This window comes from Sinocyclocheilus rhinocerous, unplaced genomic scaffold (assembly GCF_001515625.1).
Source record: "Sinocyclocheilus rhinocerous isolate Xijiao unplaced genomic scaffold, SAMN03320098_v1.1 scaffold2224, whole genome shotgun sequence".
Taxonomy (NCBI): Eukaryota; Metazoa; Chordata; class Actinopteri; order Cypriniformes; family Cyprinidae; genus Sinocyclocheilus; species Sinocyclocheilus rhinocerous.
The window spans coordinates 99,099-113,435 of NW_015652315.1; the positions used below are offsets into that span (position 1 = coordinate 99,099).

General features: G+C 34.8%; 1 protein-coding gene and 2 long non-coding RNA genes across 3 annotated transcripts in view; 1 reads left to right on the forward strand and 2 right to left on the reverse strand.

The window, feature by feature from the left end:
- The window catches only part of LOC107714814 (uncharacterized), a 10,764-nt gene extending 9,718 nt beyond the window's left edge, over nt 1–1,046 (reverse strand). Inside the window, exon 1 of the long non-coding RNA XR_001637028.1 lies at nt 1,014–1,046. This is a non-coding gene — a long non-coding RNA (uncharacterized LOC107714814). The remainder of the gene's footprint in view (nt 1–1,013) is intronic.
- Nucleotides 1–1,249, reverse strand: part of LOC107714811 (uncharacterized) — a 22,868-nt gene extending 21,619 nt beyond the window's left edge. Inside the window, exon 1 of the long non-coding RNA XR_001637026.1 lies at nt 1,167–1,249. This is a non-coding gene — a long non-coding RNA (uncharacterized LOC107714811). The remainder of the gene's footprint in view (nt 1–1,166) is intronic.
- Nucleotides 1,250–8,555: 7,306 nt separating this feature from the next.
- Nucleotides 8,556–14,337, forward strand: part of LOC107714807 (gastrula zinc finger protein XlCGF7.1-like) — a gene marked incomplete at its 3' end in the record, with an annotated part of 38,659 nt that continues 32,877 nt past the window's right edge. Inside the window, exons 1-2 of the mRNA XM_016520777.1 lie at nt 8,556–8,584; nt 9,257–9,992. Coding sequence (XP_016376263.1) covers nt 9,262–9,992 — 731 coding nt within the window. The remainder of the gene's footprint in view (nt 8,585–9,256; nt 9,993–14,337) is intronic.

Sequence of the window (14,337 nt, forward strand, 5' to 3'; positions counted from 1 at the left end):
AACGCCCCTGTGGACTGTTTATTGTGGTTTCTTCCAAAAATTCCGCGGGTAAAATAGTTTGTCTATCTTCTGTTGCTGGAATTAGATGGTTGAGATGACTGCGGAGATGGATTCTACATTTGTGAGATGGACACACTCCTGTTATTTTCAGTTCATCGGAGAAAAGGATAAGAATGCATAGTCAGGTGCAATATGTGCAACATCAAACTCTCAACATCGAGAAATAGCACGAGTAAAACCTGGAAACACCTGGACTGGTGCCACTAACACTAAGCTATCGGAGAGAGCTGTGGGGTCAGAGAAGAGAAAAAAGACGGCAGACGAGCACAGACAAGCAACAGAAATAGTTTAACTAAAAATAACAAAATCAGTTTTTATTAAATCATAGTCTATATATAAAATGAATGAATGTGCGAAATATTTTACTTAAATGGCCAAATTCACAGATTAACGAAACGAAAATGAGAGATATGCTGAGCTTGGATCTATTTGTGTGGCGCGGCGCTCTACGAAAGTCCACGGAAAGGAAACCGAGATGACAGAAATAAAGTAAACACATTGCAGTTACATACTGCCGCTTGTCATTAAAGGGATAGGTCACCCTAAAATGTAATTTCTGTCATTATCTACTCACTAACATGTTGTTCCAAACCTGTTTTAATATATTTCTTGAAGATATTTTGAAGAATGTGGCTAACCAAACAGTAGCTGGTCCACATTTGATACTGGAAGTCACTGGGGACCAGCAACTGTTTGGTTTTTCACTGACCACTCATAAACTTTGTTTACTCAAAACACAAACGTGTAGGCTACATTCATGCTGCTCACATTATTGTAGCACAGTTTGTTCTGAACAGTGTAATCATCAGCCTTTAGACATTAAAATGTTTTTTTTTTTTTAATTCACAAATGTCAGGGCATATCAAAACCACCTAGACCCCAGAGGGTTAAAGCTTCGTAAGCCGAATCCAGCACAAACAGTCATTAAAGATGAATGAACAATAAACACCAACCTCCTTGTTGCTCCTGTTTTATTCTCCAGGTTTCTGGTTCACTCGTGTTCTCCTCACTCTCCTCTTTAACAAACACCATCTTCACAGCAGCAGATCTCAGTTCAGATGATACTCCTTCCTGCATTCCTGCTTGCTTCAAAACTTAGACGCGACTGGATGAGAATATTAAAGGTATTTACTGACCTGATTCAAAAACTGTATTTTTCTACTTACAGAAACTGGATCGAGACAAAACAACAGAGAGCGCGGTGATACTAATATTCTTCCTCTGAGGTTTAATGGTGTTTGGCAAACAAACGTATGTGTTTTAGCGCCACCCGCTGGATTGGAGTGTGAAGCGACAAGAGGAGCGAAATTATACGGGGAAAATTACTCACGTGTCTATAAGGTGCGCTGTTTTTTTTTCTTCCCATCTTTAAAAAAAAGCCGATCTGCACAAATAAATGAAAATAACTTAAAATTATAGGCCTGGTCTCATAGACTGGGCTTAGACTAAGTCAGGCCATAGTTCAATTAGGATTGAAAAAATAAAATAAAACTTTGAACAGAATGAAGATGTGTACATTTTTCTTATTTTGCCTAAATATCATATTTTTCATTTAGTACTGCCCTTCAGAAGCTACAGAAAATACTTACATGTTTCCCAGAAGACAACATAAGTTAAATTGACCCTGATCTTCAAATTCAAAAAGTCTTCACCCCCTCGTTTACATTTAGTCATTTAGCAGACGCTTTTATCCAAAGCGACTTACAAATGAGGACAATGGAAGCAATCAAAAATAACAAAAGAGCAATGATATGCAATATGTAAACATCTTTTATGTGAAATATCTTATTCAGGTCAGTACTAAATAATAACATGAATTGTGTATGATCCCTCCAATTATTTGGTTCAAATAATTAACATTTTGCAGATTCTGCAAGGTGTATGTAAACTTTTTAATTAAACTGTATTTATTTATTTTCATCTATGCTAAGGAATATTCATTCACTATTTTCCTCATGCTGTCTGTTCATCTTTATTGGTTACAAATGAGGACAATGGAAGCAATCAAAAATAACAAAAGAGCAATGATATGCAATATGTAAACATCTTTTATGTGAAATATCTTATTCAGGTCAGTACTAAATAATAACATGAATTGTGTATGATCCCTCCAATTATTTGGTTCAAATAATTAACATTTTGCAGATTCTGCAAGGTGTATGTAAACTTTTTAATTAAACTGTATTTATTTATTTTCATCTATGCTAAGGAATATTCATTCACTATTTTCCTCATGCTGTCTGTTCATCTTTATTGGTGATGTGGATAACAGGTTTTGTCTTTGTGTGTGTGTTTCATGACTATGTTTCAGTTTCACCACTGATGGGAAGAAATGTACTGGCAGACAGGGAGTGAGCAGAAGATCAGGACGGTGGTGCAGAGTGATGACCCTCAACCCTGCATGTCAACAACTTCATTCAGTCCCAATTGATGTTTAAATGGAGGACTTCACAGAGAGAGTCAGTGGCCTGTTTGCCACCACCCACATGCCCTACATTTAGGTGCGACGGTTGTGAGACACTTCTTGTTTTTGTTTTTTTGTTGTTGTTGTTTTGCTAATTTTTAAGATAGTTTTAAGATAAATCAAGTTCTCTCTTCGGACAGTGATTCCCAATCTAGCCCTCAAGATGCATGTGTTTGTTTCATTTATATTCTTGCACTATATTCTTGCACACTTAAAATGCTTTCATGGCTTTAAATTGTTGATGCACTGTACTCTGGGTAGCAAACACAATACTACAATATTTTGAAATGTTTTAATAAAAAATACTTTTGTAAATATGTTTGGATTGCCTTTTGATTTGTAATGTTATTCTGAAGTATAGTATCACAAGATAATGTTATTCTGAAGTATAGTATCACAATTCTGTTCTACATACTGTAAAGTTGCATTACAGTACATTGCTGTAAAACCAAAATACAGTAACTTACTGGCAACCGTGCTGCCAGTAACTTACTGTAAAAATACAGGAAACATTTGAACAGTGTATGTACATTTTAAAAAAGTGTATTACAATACACTTGTAAAACTAGTGTTTTACAATAACACTTATAACGGGTTAATGGAATTTGGAAGGATTGCCCCTGAAAAGTGTTTCTACTGTACAATATTAAATAAATATATTTGTTAAATCAGATGTGGTCATGGCTTATGTTTACTACAGACTTACCAAGAACAACGTTCCTTAGCAGCATGCTTTTAAAGCTGATTTTCCCATTTACAGCCCTCATTTTTATATTCTTGGCCAGAAAATTCATTATTGTTGCTGCTATTATTCTCCACACTCCATCTTTGGTGTCTGTCCCACCTTTTATTGCCAACTTACATATCTGTGAATTAACACTTTATTATTTATTCATTGTTACAAAAAAACAGCAATTAACCATTAAGAATAAGAACAGAGATTCTGTATATCTGAAATCAATAAGCCCCATGAAGCCATAATATAGAGTGCATAACATAAACCCCCCTGAATACACCTGATCACTAATACAATTCATGGAAAAATGGCAAGATTTAAATGTACTGAACATAAACCATACTCAATAAAACAGAGAAATATTTGTCATTAATAACTTTAAAATTAGCCAGTTTTGTTTAAATTACGGATTTGCAGAAATTAGTACACCCTAGACTTAATATTTAATAGGGATCAGTGATGAATACTAATCAAACTGTAAAATGATTGATTAAATGTTTATAAGGTTATCTGCAGAGGTGACTGTAATATTAAAGCTGCAGTCCGTAAATTTTGCCTCTTTGTCGCCATCTCTGTTTAAAAACCTGCAACTGCAGCTGTCTGCGGAATTATCTTCCTTGCGTGGGTTGTGAGTCGGCACGGCTCCAGCGCGGATGAATCTAATGTTCTGAAGAGTATGTGTGGCAGTCAGTCACTGCACCGGTGTGGATATTTAATGTACTTCGCAATCACATTCTAGCCTACGTCTTGGAATATATGACCCAAATAAGAATTTTCACCAGATATTGTCATCACCAATGGTGATTTAATCTAAATTAGCTCATATCACATCAAACCATTCAAATTATTATTATTGTTATACTTTATTCTCAAATTGTTAATGTTAACAACATCAGCATTACGTGTCTATGTGAATATAGTGTGTATTAGCGTGTAGATCAATTTCTGTACAGTCTAATCTCTAATTGTCATACCATTAGAATTTCATAATAAGAAATTCTTTTAACCCAAAAAGCAAATAAATACAAACCGTGTGTAATCCCAGGCTATCTGTAATCAGAAGCACATTTAAAACTGGAATATAATTTAATTTCATTCACATGTGTTTCATAAACACATAATACTTTCTGGATTACGATCCGCCATCAAAATGATACGTTTAATTATTCCAGCTGCTTTGAGAAAAGGCTATAAACGATCGGCCACCTGCAGGATCCTCACATCCCAGAACCAAAAAAAAGTTACGGACTGCAGCTTTAAGTAATAGAATACTCTCAAGAAGAAAAAGTAATGGAAATTAATTACTATGTTTTTTAATTACCAAGTGTTTTATTGTACCAAAAAATAAATAATACGAATAATAAGAATAAGAATAAGAATAAGAATAATAATAATAATAATAAGAAGAAGAAGAAACGTTTATGTTACCTGATCAACTGGAGGCAATTTTAAGGTTCATATTTTCAGGCTAATTGAAATTTACATAAGAGAAATGTGTCTCTTTACTAATTTAACAAAGTTGTATAAAATGTTATGTTTTTTTTTTTTCAGTTTATGTCAGTTACACAGATGAAATGATCATTTCTTTATTGAAGTAAATGTTCATAGCAGCTTCACAGCAATAAACAGCAATCTATGTTCATATATTTATTGAAATATTTCCTTTAATTTCAGCTCTAAAGCAGATCTACAGAAGACAATATAGTGCCATTGTTGAGCTCAAATCAAATAGTTCCTCATGAAGCTAAAATCATAGAGAGCGGCAGAAAAGAACAGCAAACAACACATCTAGACATCACACAGGGACACAACAGTTGCATACATTATCATATCAGCTGTTTGCTTACAGATAACTGTGAACAAATGTGGATCTTAAAGGAACTTCCAGAGTTTAATACTTTAACCACTGAGCAGAGAGAGACGGTTTAATGGTTGATAGAATCCACACAGAATTTCAGACAGACATATGAGGCAGAATAACAATTCATTAGCAGCAGCTGCAGTTTGGCCAGGAGACTCTCTCATGATGCATTTAACTTTTCAACAGCTTTACAAAGTTTCACACATTAAACTGAACACTTCTTTGTATTCATTTAAGCTTAAAATGTAATATTAACTCATCCGTCCCTCCCGAACCTATAACAAAAGTGTCCCTCGCGGGTCAAAATGACTCAAAGGCCAAAAATTACACTAATTTTATTTTTGGTCCAGAAAGCTTATATTGGAACATTTTTTTTTTCTAATTTTTTATGTAGGTTTTTCTATTATTTTTTGGTGATTTTTATTATATTTACCTTTTATTCTGGATATTTTTAAGAAAACATAAGCAAAAAAACATAAGCAAATAAGCAATTTTTGTACATTATTTCACCAAAAAAAAAAAAAAAGAAAGACGCTATTTCAGTCCTGTTTCATCAAAAACGAACAGATGGCCTTGGAATTGAGTCACTGAGTGTCTCTGACGCCAATCTGGTGGGGAAAAATTACATACAATTGCATTTTATGGTTACAGCCACTAGAGGGGCCTATAGAACCCTATGGAGATTTTTAACTGAGCAAAACAAGTGAAACATGAGAAATGAGATAATCTTAAGGCTTCAATTTGGTTGTTTATGGATTAAAATATATATTGAAACATTACAAAATCCATATTATATATACCTAAACATATATATATATTCATACAATTTCATAAATATGAAATAAATATATAAAAAAATGCAGTTTTCTCATAAATTCCATTCATTCCTATGTGGGTCAAAATGACCCGTGAGGGACACTTTTGTTACTTTTTTTATTGCACCCATTTAAACTCCTCGAATCCACTCAAATTTTTTTTGTGTGTATTCCCGGTGCAAGTGTGACAAAAGTAAAGCAATCTTGGACCAGTACGATCAACACACAATTTTTTGAATTTTTTGGAAAATCGTTTTCGGGTCAAAATGACCCGAGGGACAGATGAGGATTTTAATCCAAACTGTGTTCATATTTCATTTGAAAGGGCTTTTAAAACCTGCTACAGTTATCCAGCCAACAATAACAACTAACTAACTAAAAAATCAGTCTGTTTCATATCAGTTCCTTTTTTCTGATGGACTGATATGACATAAACACTGTTAACCATACATTTGTACATTTTCTGTACTGTGTTGTCTGGACAATATATATGCATGCTGTGCTATTTCTATGAACTTGAGGCCTGTGATCATTCGTCTCGAAAGAAGGATCTGAGGATCCTCAAATGCAAACTGTGTGTTTTGTTTCAAGAGAGTAACCATACATTTGTGTTGTGGTTTACTTTCTTTTATTCATTCATTCATTCATTCATTCATAATCATTTATCATTTCATCATTTTATTCCATTCAGTCATATAATAACTTATAATAATCATTTTAACCATTTACTGTGTATACTCATTTCATTGATTCATGTATTGATTAGTCATTTATATTATAGTTTTTATATTATTTTCCCCTTGTTGTTTACTGTTATGACTGTGGCGTTTCAAGGGCTGTTTGTCTTTATGAGTAAGAGATAAAAGAGAATGTTTATGGAAATTCAAAGTTTATGGGATGTTGTGAATCAGTTTGGTATAACAGTACTTGTTGGATCTGTGTTCGTCAGACGAAGTCTGAGCATTGAAACATACACAACTAAGACTATTCAATAAACTCTGCTCCTTTTTTATCATCACTTTGTCTCCTTCTTCTGCTCTTCACTGACATTATTTAGTCAACTTCTTGGCTGATAGAAGACTGTTAATACAGGTTGGGTACCAATCAAGACTTGCTGTTAACAAGTTTTGGGTTTTAGGCAACTTTACTGACTAGTTGTTGTGTTAAGCCAGGCTTACACTACAGGATTGAAAGACTAGCCGAATCACTGTGTTGCTCACACTACGCAACAAGATTTGTTCTCATCTGTCGTCGTCTTGTCATAGCTGCGCGCATACTACACAACACAACACTAACGAGGTGCACACACTACAAAACATTCAGTGAAGAGGCGTTCCCGACCATCAGCGAAAATACGTTTTCTCACATAAATTCTCGTGAGAAAGTGATTATAGGGCATATATCCAAGCGTGGACGATCAACTGGCCCTTCAATTGGTCTGTGCAGTTATTTTATAGGAAAGAAAGAAGAAACCATGACAAAAAAGAATATGGCAAAAACAATGGCTTGGAAGAAGTGGACAACAAGGACTGTCAGTACTGCAGAAAGATTATTATGTTGAAAACAGCTAAGTAGAATTTTTCAGGTTTCTTTGATTAATAGAAAGTTCAGAAGAAGAGCATTTATCTGAAATAGAATTTTTTTGGTAACATTATAAATGTCTTTATCGTCACTTTTGATCAATTTAAAGCATCCTTGCTAAATAAAACTATTAATTTCTATCATTTCCCAAAAAAAAAATAAATAAATAAATAAAAATAAAATACTGACTCCAAGCTTTTGAATGGTATATGTATGTTACAAAAGCTTTTTATTTCATATGAATGCTGATCTTTGGATCTTTCTATTGGATCTTTCTTAGGCTACTGTTCAAAATTTTTTGACTGGTAGTGTATGTAGGCTATGTAGCCTATGTATCACACTCATATCACATGTTGTTTTGGATAAGAATAAAATGTCAGGTCACCCCATCTTCTTCCTCGTTCCGCTTTTCCCACGTTTTCACAGCAGATCTATCAAGAACAGGCTTGCTCTGCTGTGAGTGATGCGGGCCAAAGAGCAAGGCAGGAGAAGAAGAGAGTAGTTGAATCGGTAAAGTGCTTGATAGGGACTCGCAACGGAGGCAGAAATCTAACCTATAGGAAGGCATAATGGGCTTGGAAGAAAGACGCACAGTTAGGCTTTTATTTGTACAGGTAACATGAATTAATCTATGAAATGTGTGGTGGCTGCGTCCCACGGAGCTTCTTAATTTTTTTACTAACCAACGGATGAGGCTGCTTTTGACACACTCGAAGCTTTGAATCTTTTCCCAGAACAGTCATATGGAAATTAATATCAGTGCTTCATTTGCCCATCACTACTCGACGCTTCACACTCCAGTCCAGCCGGTGGCGCTAAAACACATACGTTTGTTTGCCAAACACCATTAAACCTCAGAGGAAGAAGTTCAGTTTCACCGTGATCTCTGTTGTTTTGTTGGCATACTGAACGGTTAGAAATGTTGTTTCTGTAAATAGAAAAATAGAGTTTTTGAATCAAGTCAGTAAATACCTGTAATATTCTCATCCTCACAGTCGTGACTAAGATTTGAAGCAAGCAGGAATATCTGGAAGAAACCCGGAGAATAAAACAGGAGGAACACGGAGGTTGGTATTTATTCTTCATTTATCTTTAATGACTATTTGTGGTACATTAAGCTAACAAAGATTTAACAGTGTGCCTGTGGATCCTTAAAAAGTTTTGCATTCCTTAATGTAAAAATAAGGTCTTAATTATCATCAAAATGTCATAAATCCACCTTTCAAACGTCTTAAAATGTGATGGAACGGACAGTGAGAAGATATATATATATATATATTTTTTTTTTAGAATCATAAAACTGTTGAACCCAGAGCCTGTGAGACACATTCACTTTGATTTTACATTAGTGCAATCTCAAACATTTTGTGGGCAAAAGTTTACCTGTTTTCCTGATGTTTTCCGCCTAAAAATAATTCATGTACATTTATGACACTTACCCTGACTCAAAAAGGTAAAATATGACATGTTTTGTCCCTTCGGTCTGCCTTTTTCTTTCACTGTTGGAACAAACGGTAATGGAAAAATTATATTTGCCAAGGTCTCCAATACGTCTATACATTTACACTGCTTATATAATTAATAAAAAAAACACAACAAAATGGAAATATTTTCTAGTAGTTGTCTAATGTCTGCTGTTACATCATGGTTCACTTTTATGTCCTTCACTTTTTTTTTTAAGTATTTAATTACTTTTGATGTACTGAAAATGAAGTTAAACTGTTTTTCTTTCATTTCAGAGCTGATGGAAGAGAAAGAGGAGAGTGAAGAAATGAGTGAAGTGGAGGAGAAACATCATGACAAACCTGGAGAAGAACCTTTGAGACGCTCAAAGACTAAAAATACATTCTTAAAGAAAAGGAGAGCCAAGAAATCTTTCACCTGCAATCAGTGTGGAAAGAGTTTCACAGCCAAACAAAGTCTTAAACTTCACATGAGAATCCACACTGGAGAAAGACCATTCACATGTGATCAGTGTGGAAAGAACTTTATGCAAAAAAGTAATCTTAATGTTCACATGAGAGTCCACACCGGAGAGAAGCCGTTCACGTGTGATCAATGTGGAAAAGCATTTATTTGGGCATCAAACCTGAAGGAACACCTGACAGTTCATACGAAGGAGAAACCGCATTCATGTTCTGTGTGTGGAAAGAGTTTTTCACTGCTGCAAAATTTACATAAACATGAGAAAATTCATACTGGTGTGAGAGATTACATTTGCTTTGAGTGCGGGAAGACTTTTTTCGTTGCAAACAGTTTAAAACGGCACCAGATGATTCACACTGGAGAAAAACCTTACAAGTGTTCACACTGTGACAAGAGATTCAATCGGTCAGGAACCCTGAAAATACATGAGAGGATTCACACTGGAGAGAAACCGTACACATCTGATCAGTGCGAAACGAGTTTCACTATTAAAAGTCACATGAAGATCCATGCAGTGGAGAAACCAGATCAGCACAGTCTGAAATCACAGTAAGTGGTTCATCAAGTCTCTTCTGTTAAAGTTAGCCTCCTTAAGAGCCACAATTATTCTGAGTTTAGTTTTTAACCACAAATACATGATGGCATCACATGTGCTCTAGAAACGGCCGTTGTCTGCTTGCTTCCGATTTCCCACACACACACACACACAAAAACTATTGGACCTTGAAAGTTACTTTTTTTGAAGCAAGTTTGTTAAATGTCGTCCTTCCGCTAAAAAATAATTCCTGACAGCAACGGAAAGAGAATCAAATAAAAACAGAATAGGAACTACTTCTCATATTTTTAACACCATATATGATATTTTCTCACACACATACATCTGCTTATCTCTCAGCATGAGAAAACATCTGTTTTCTGTCTTTTAGTTAAAAAAAAAAAATATTTGCAGCACAGCACAAATAAGCATCATTACAGTGTAAAGTGATGGACATAAGGACATTCAGAATCATACCTGAAACAGAAAACTAATAAATACAGTAATATTCCCTCCTCACTTGGGAAACTGTAGGCCTCCAAACAGACGCGCGCACACATCAACATATCTGCATGAGAAGAGTTTCTCTGATGGGGGAAGGGCATTTCATTTCTAACCATTTTATAAAATAATCTATATGGCTGATTTCAATCGCTCAGGTGTGATTTGTGAACATGCGGCTGTGTGTGACTTGGTATAAGTGGTTAAATATACTTGTATCTCAAAATGTTTTAAATGATGCATTACTCTGTATGACCAAAAATTACAGAGTATTTTAAGCTGTTTTTGGAAAAAAGTGCAAGTGATTTGCCATATAATCGCTATTTTACTATTTTACCATCTAATGTTAGTGTCGTCTTCTTCTACTTGTTTAATGGTGAACTACTCTGAATGTTAAATTAAATGGACCAATTAGAGTGTGTTTCTGCTAGTGCTGCGTGTTCAGCTCCTCTTACATTAATAATTAGCTCTTCATGCTCCAGATTAGGTCGAGTATTCCCATCTACTCATATTATATTCTAGACTAGAGATCGACCGATATGGGTTTTTCTATAACCGATGCCGATGTTTAGAGGTCAGGGTCAGCCGATGGACGATATGTGCTGCCGATTTTTAGGGCCGATATCTTGAAGTTTTCCCCTTCATTTGCATGCTAAAATGTCACACTAATAATAAGTGGATGCACAACATTTCTAAACTTAACATCATCATTTATTGAACACTGACTTGAACCATCTCTCGAATCTTAATTTTGTGCACTGCACGGTATTAAAATAAAATATTTATCCAAAGTTAACCAAACAAATCAATAAACTTACCAAGTATTAAATATATAAAACAGGTAATATAAAAAATTTTTAAAAAAAAACTGTCAATCATTTACATAAAAGTTTTAGAGCATTTATCAAGCAGAATTTTTCAAGTTTGTTGGAACATAAATGTAAACTTAAATATACATTTAAATAAAATAAATACAACTTTATAAATAAAAATCAATTAAACTGAAAAATATAAAATATATAAAAAATAAATAATGGTAGTGCTGCAAACACACTAGCAACCAGCAACATTTATGTTTGGTATAAATGACACAGAACATCTAAAGTGCATTCTAACTTTCTGCTTTTTGCAACTTTCTGCATTTTTATATAAAACAAAGTCCTCAAGTAACCAACTGTGAATAAAAACTTAAAGGTTTTCGTGCACTTGACTTAGCAGCATCAAAAATCTCTTTTAGTGCAAATAACATAGCAGCAAACCCCTAATTTTTGAGTGAAGGAAATTATGTAAACATTACAGAACAATATAAAAAGGAATGTGCTTTAATTTTAACTCAATTGCAGTCCCTGAGTCTTCCTCACTCTATCCATCTTTCACTGAAAGTTCTCAGTACTCCCAGTTTAAGAACGGCAGGTTGTCATGCAGGAAACACAACTGTTCTGCATGTTCTCCTGTGAGGCGGCTCCTCTTGTTGTCATAAATATTCCCAATCTCACTGAATACTCTCTCGCTGGGAACAGAGGAGGGGGGTGGACAGAGGAATTTCCTTGCCAGTGGTGCAAGAAGGTGTAGGCGGGATGTATTCTGTTTCCACCATTCCAGTGGCTGACCAGTCGGTCTGTCAATCAATGGCTCACGGAGGTACTGATCCAGCTGCTCAGAGATGTGATGCTCATCATCACTCTCCTGAGTAGGAGTTCCATGAGGCCCCAAGATGTTTGCATACATTTGTTCAAGAACACTGGAGGGACCAGGTAATTCTTCATCTTCCACCCTTCTCTGTTTCGGGTCTGATACTTGGTCTTCAATGGTGGCTGTTTTCAGTTGCTCGGACACAATGGCATGCTCTTCTTTTATCCATTGTTTTGCCTTGGTCAGTGTGTCCACTGCAAAAAAGACATGACCCTTATAACGAGGGTCCAGCACACATGCGGCAGCAGCACTTTCCACCGCACCAATAACACGGGGCTGCCCGCGGACGTGCCTGACTTTAAATCGGCGCTACTAAACACGGATATCGGCCGATGCCGATATATTAAAAAAAGATAAATATCGGCCCGATATATCGGCCGACCGATATATCGGTCGACCTCTATTCTAGACCCTAAACCTGAGTCATATATATACATTTAAATGGTGCTCTGTATAGCTGTCCATCCAATAAGCATTTTTCTAAAATATCCTAATACTTCATTCTATCCTCCCCTTTCTTAACCCCTTTTTTGGGGTAGAGCTGAAAAGGGGGTGTCCAGATTCAAATCAATGTAATTATGGAACGGTTTGGAATATAAACCTAATATTGAGCTCGTTTTAAAGAAAACACTTAGAAGTTTCTTGCACAAGTGAAAGAAGTTAAATTAAAATATAATTAAAAACAAAAAAGTTATAGCTATTTAAGTTTGTTGTCATAAAAAAAAGTACTGCAATATTTATTTATATTTTATGAAAAAAAATAGTTAAATTTAATTTCATGTCAAATTAAAAGCCTAAGTCTAAAGAAGTAGTGTTCCAAATTTGACATTGATATCCAGTGGTAGAAAGAGTACGGAAAAAATATACTCAAGTAAAAGTACCATTACCTTCCAAAAACTGTAGTGTGAGTAGAGTAAAAGTACTTGACCAAAAAACTACTCGAGTAAGAGTAAAAGAGTAGCCTATTTAAAAGTATTCATGAGTATTGTGTAGTGAGTACTGAGCTGTGGATTCTACCCCCTCATAATAAACGCTGTACACCGCAATTTATACATTTTAAAAACGTTGTACATTCTGTAATTCACATTATCTTGTTTGTCATAAAGAATGAAGAATATCTTTCATCCAGCAGTTTTAATTTTGACTGCCAACTCTTTAAAATACAACAAAACAGCACGGAAACAGTATTCGGTTGAAGAAAATATTTAAGTTATTCTCAGTACAATCATCCCCATTTAAATCATAAAGTTTGAAAAAATAGATTTAAAATCATGTGTCAGGCCACTGAGACAGCATATGCTGTTGTTGCACATAAAATATTAATGTTTAGAACAGTGCAAATACAAACACCATTAGAAACTCATAGTTCAGCATCACACACCATGATATGGGTTAAAATGAGAGCCCATGTCTCTTCAAAACGGTGCCAGTTTTAGCGTTTTGCAATAAAGAAATAAAAATAACTAAACTTACACAATTTTTAAACTACTCAAAAAAGTACAATTACTGATAAAAACTACTTAATTACTGTAACGTGAGTATTTGTAATTCGTTACTTCACACCCCTGTTGATATCACAAAAAATGAGGTTTCTGCATGCTTTTTTTAGTTGCTATACCAACAATGTCCCCTAGGTGCTAGTCATGCTCCTTGAATGGTTCCTAATGGAGAACTGAATTTAATTACACCACAACACAGGTTGATTTACAACTTTTTTTTTAAATTCAAAACATTCTAGAAAGGTTGTAAATTATTATTTTTTAAAAACATAAATATGAAGTATATATTTTTTTATTAATCATATACAATAAAATAACTACTACTAAAAACAACTACTACTACTATCACACTAAATTTTTTATTGCAGCCAGCTGCTGGTGAATAATGAAGGCATTTATGACAGCGATGTCCACAAAATGGTAAAAGAGAGACCGGTACAATTTTCAGTTTTTTCTAAGGACGGTGTAATATCCAATGAGCAGTACCGCCGCTACTTATACGCAGAGTATTGACGTTAATAACGTGTTTTAAAGGGGTCCTATTATGCTCTTTTACAAAGTCTTGATTTTGTTTTGGGGGTGTACTAGAACAGGCTCTCATACTAGGTTGTTCGAAAAACACATTATTTTTCACATATTTTACATTATTACAATACCTCTCTCCCCA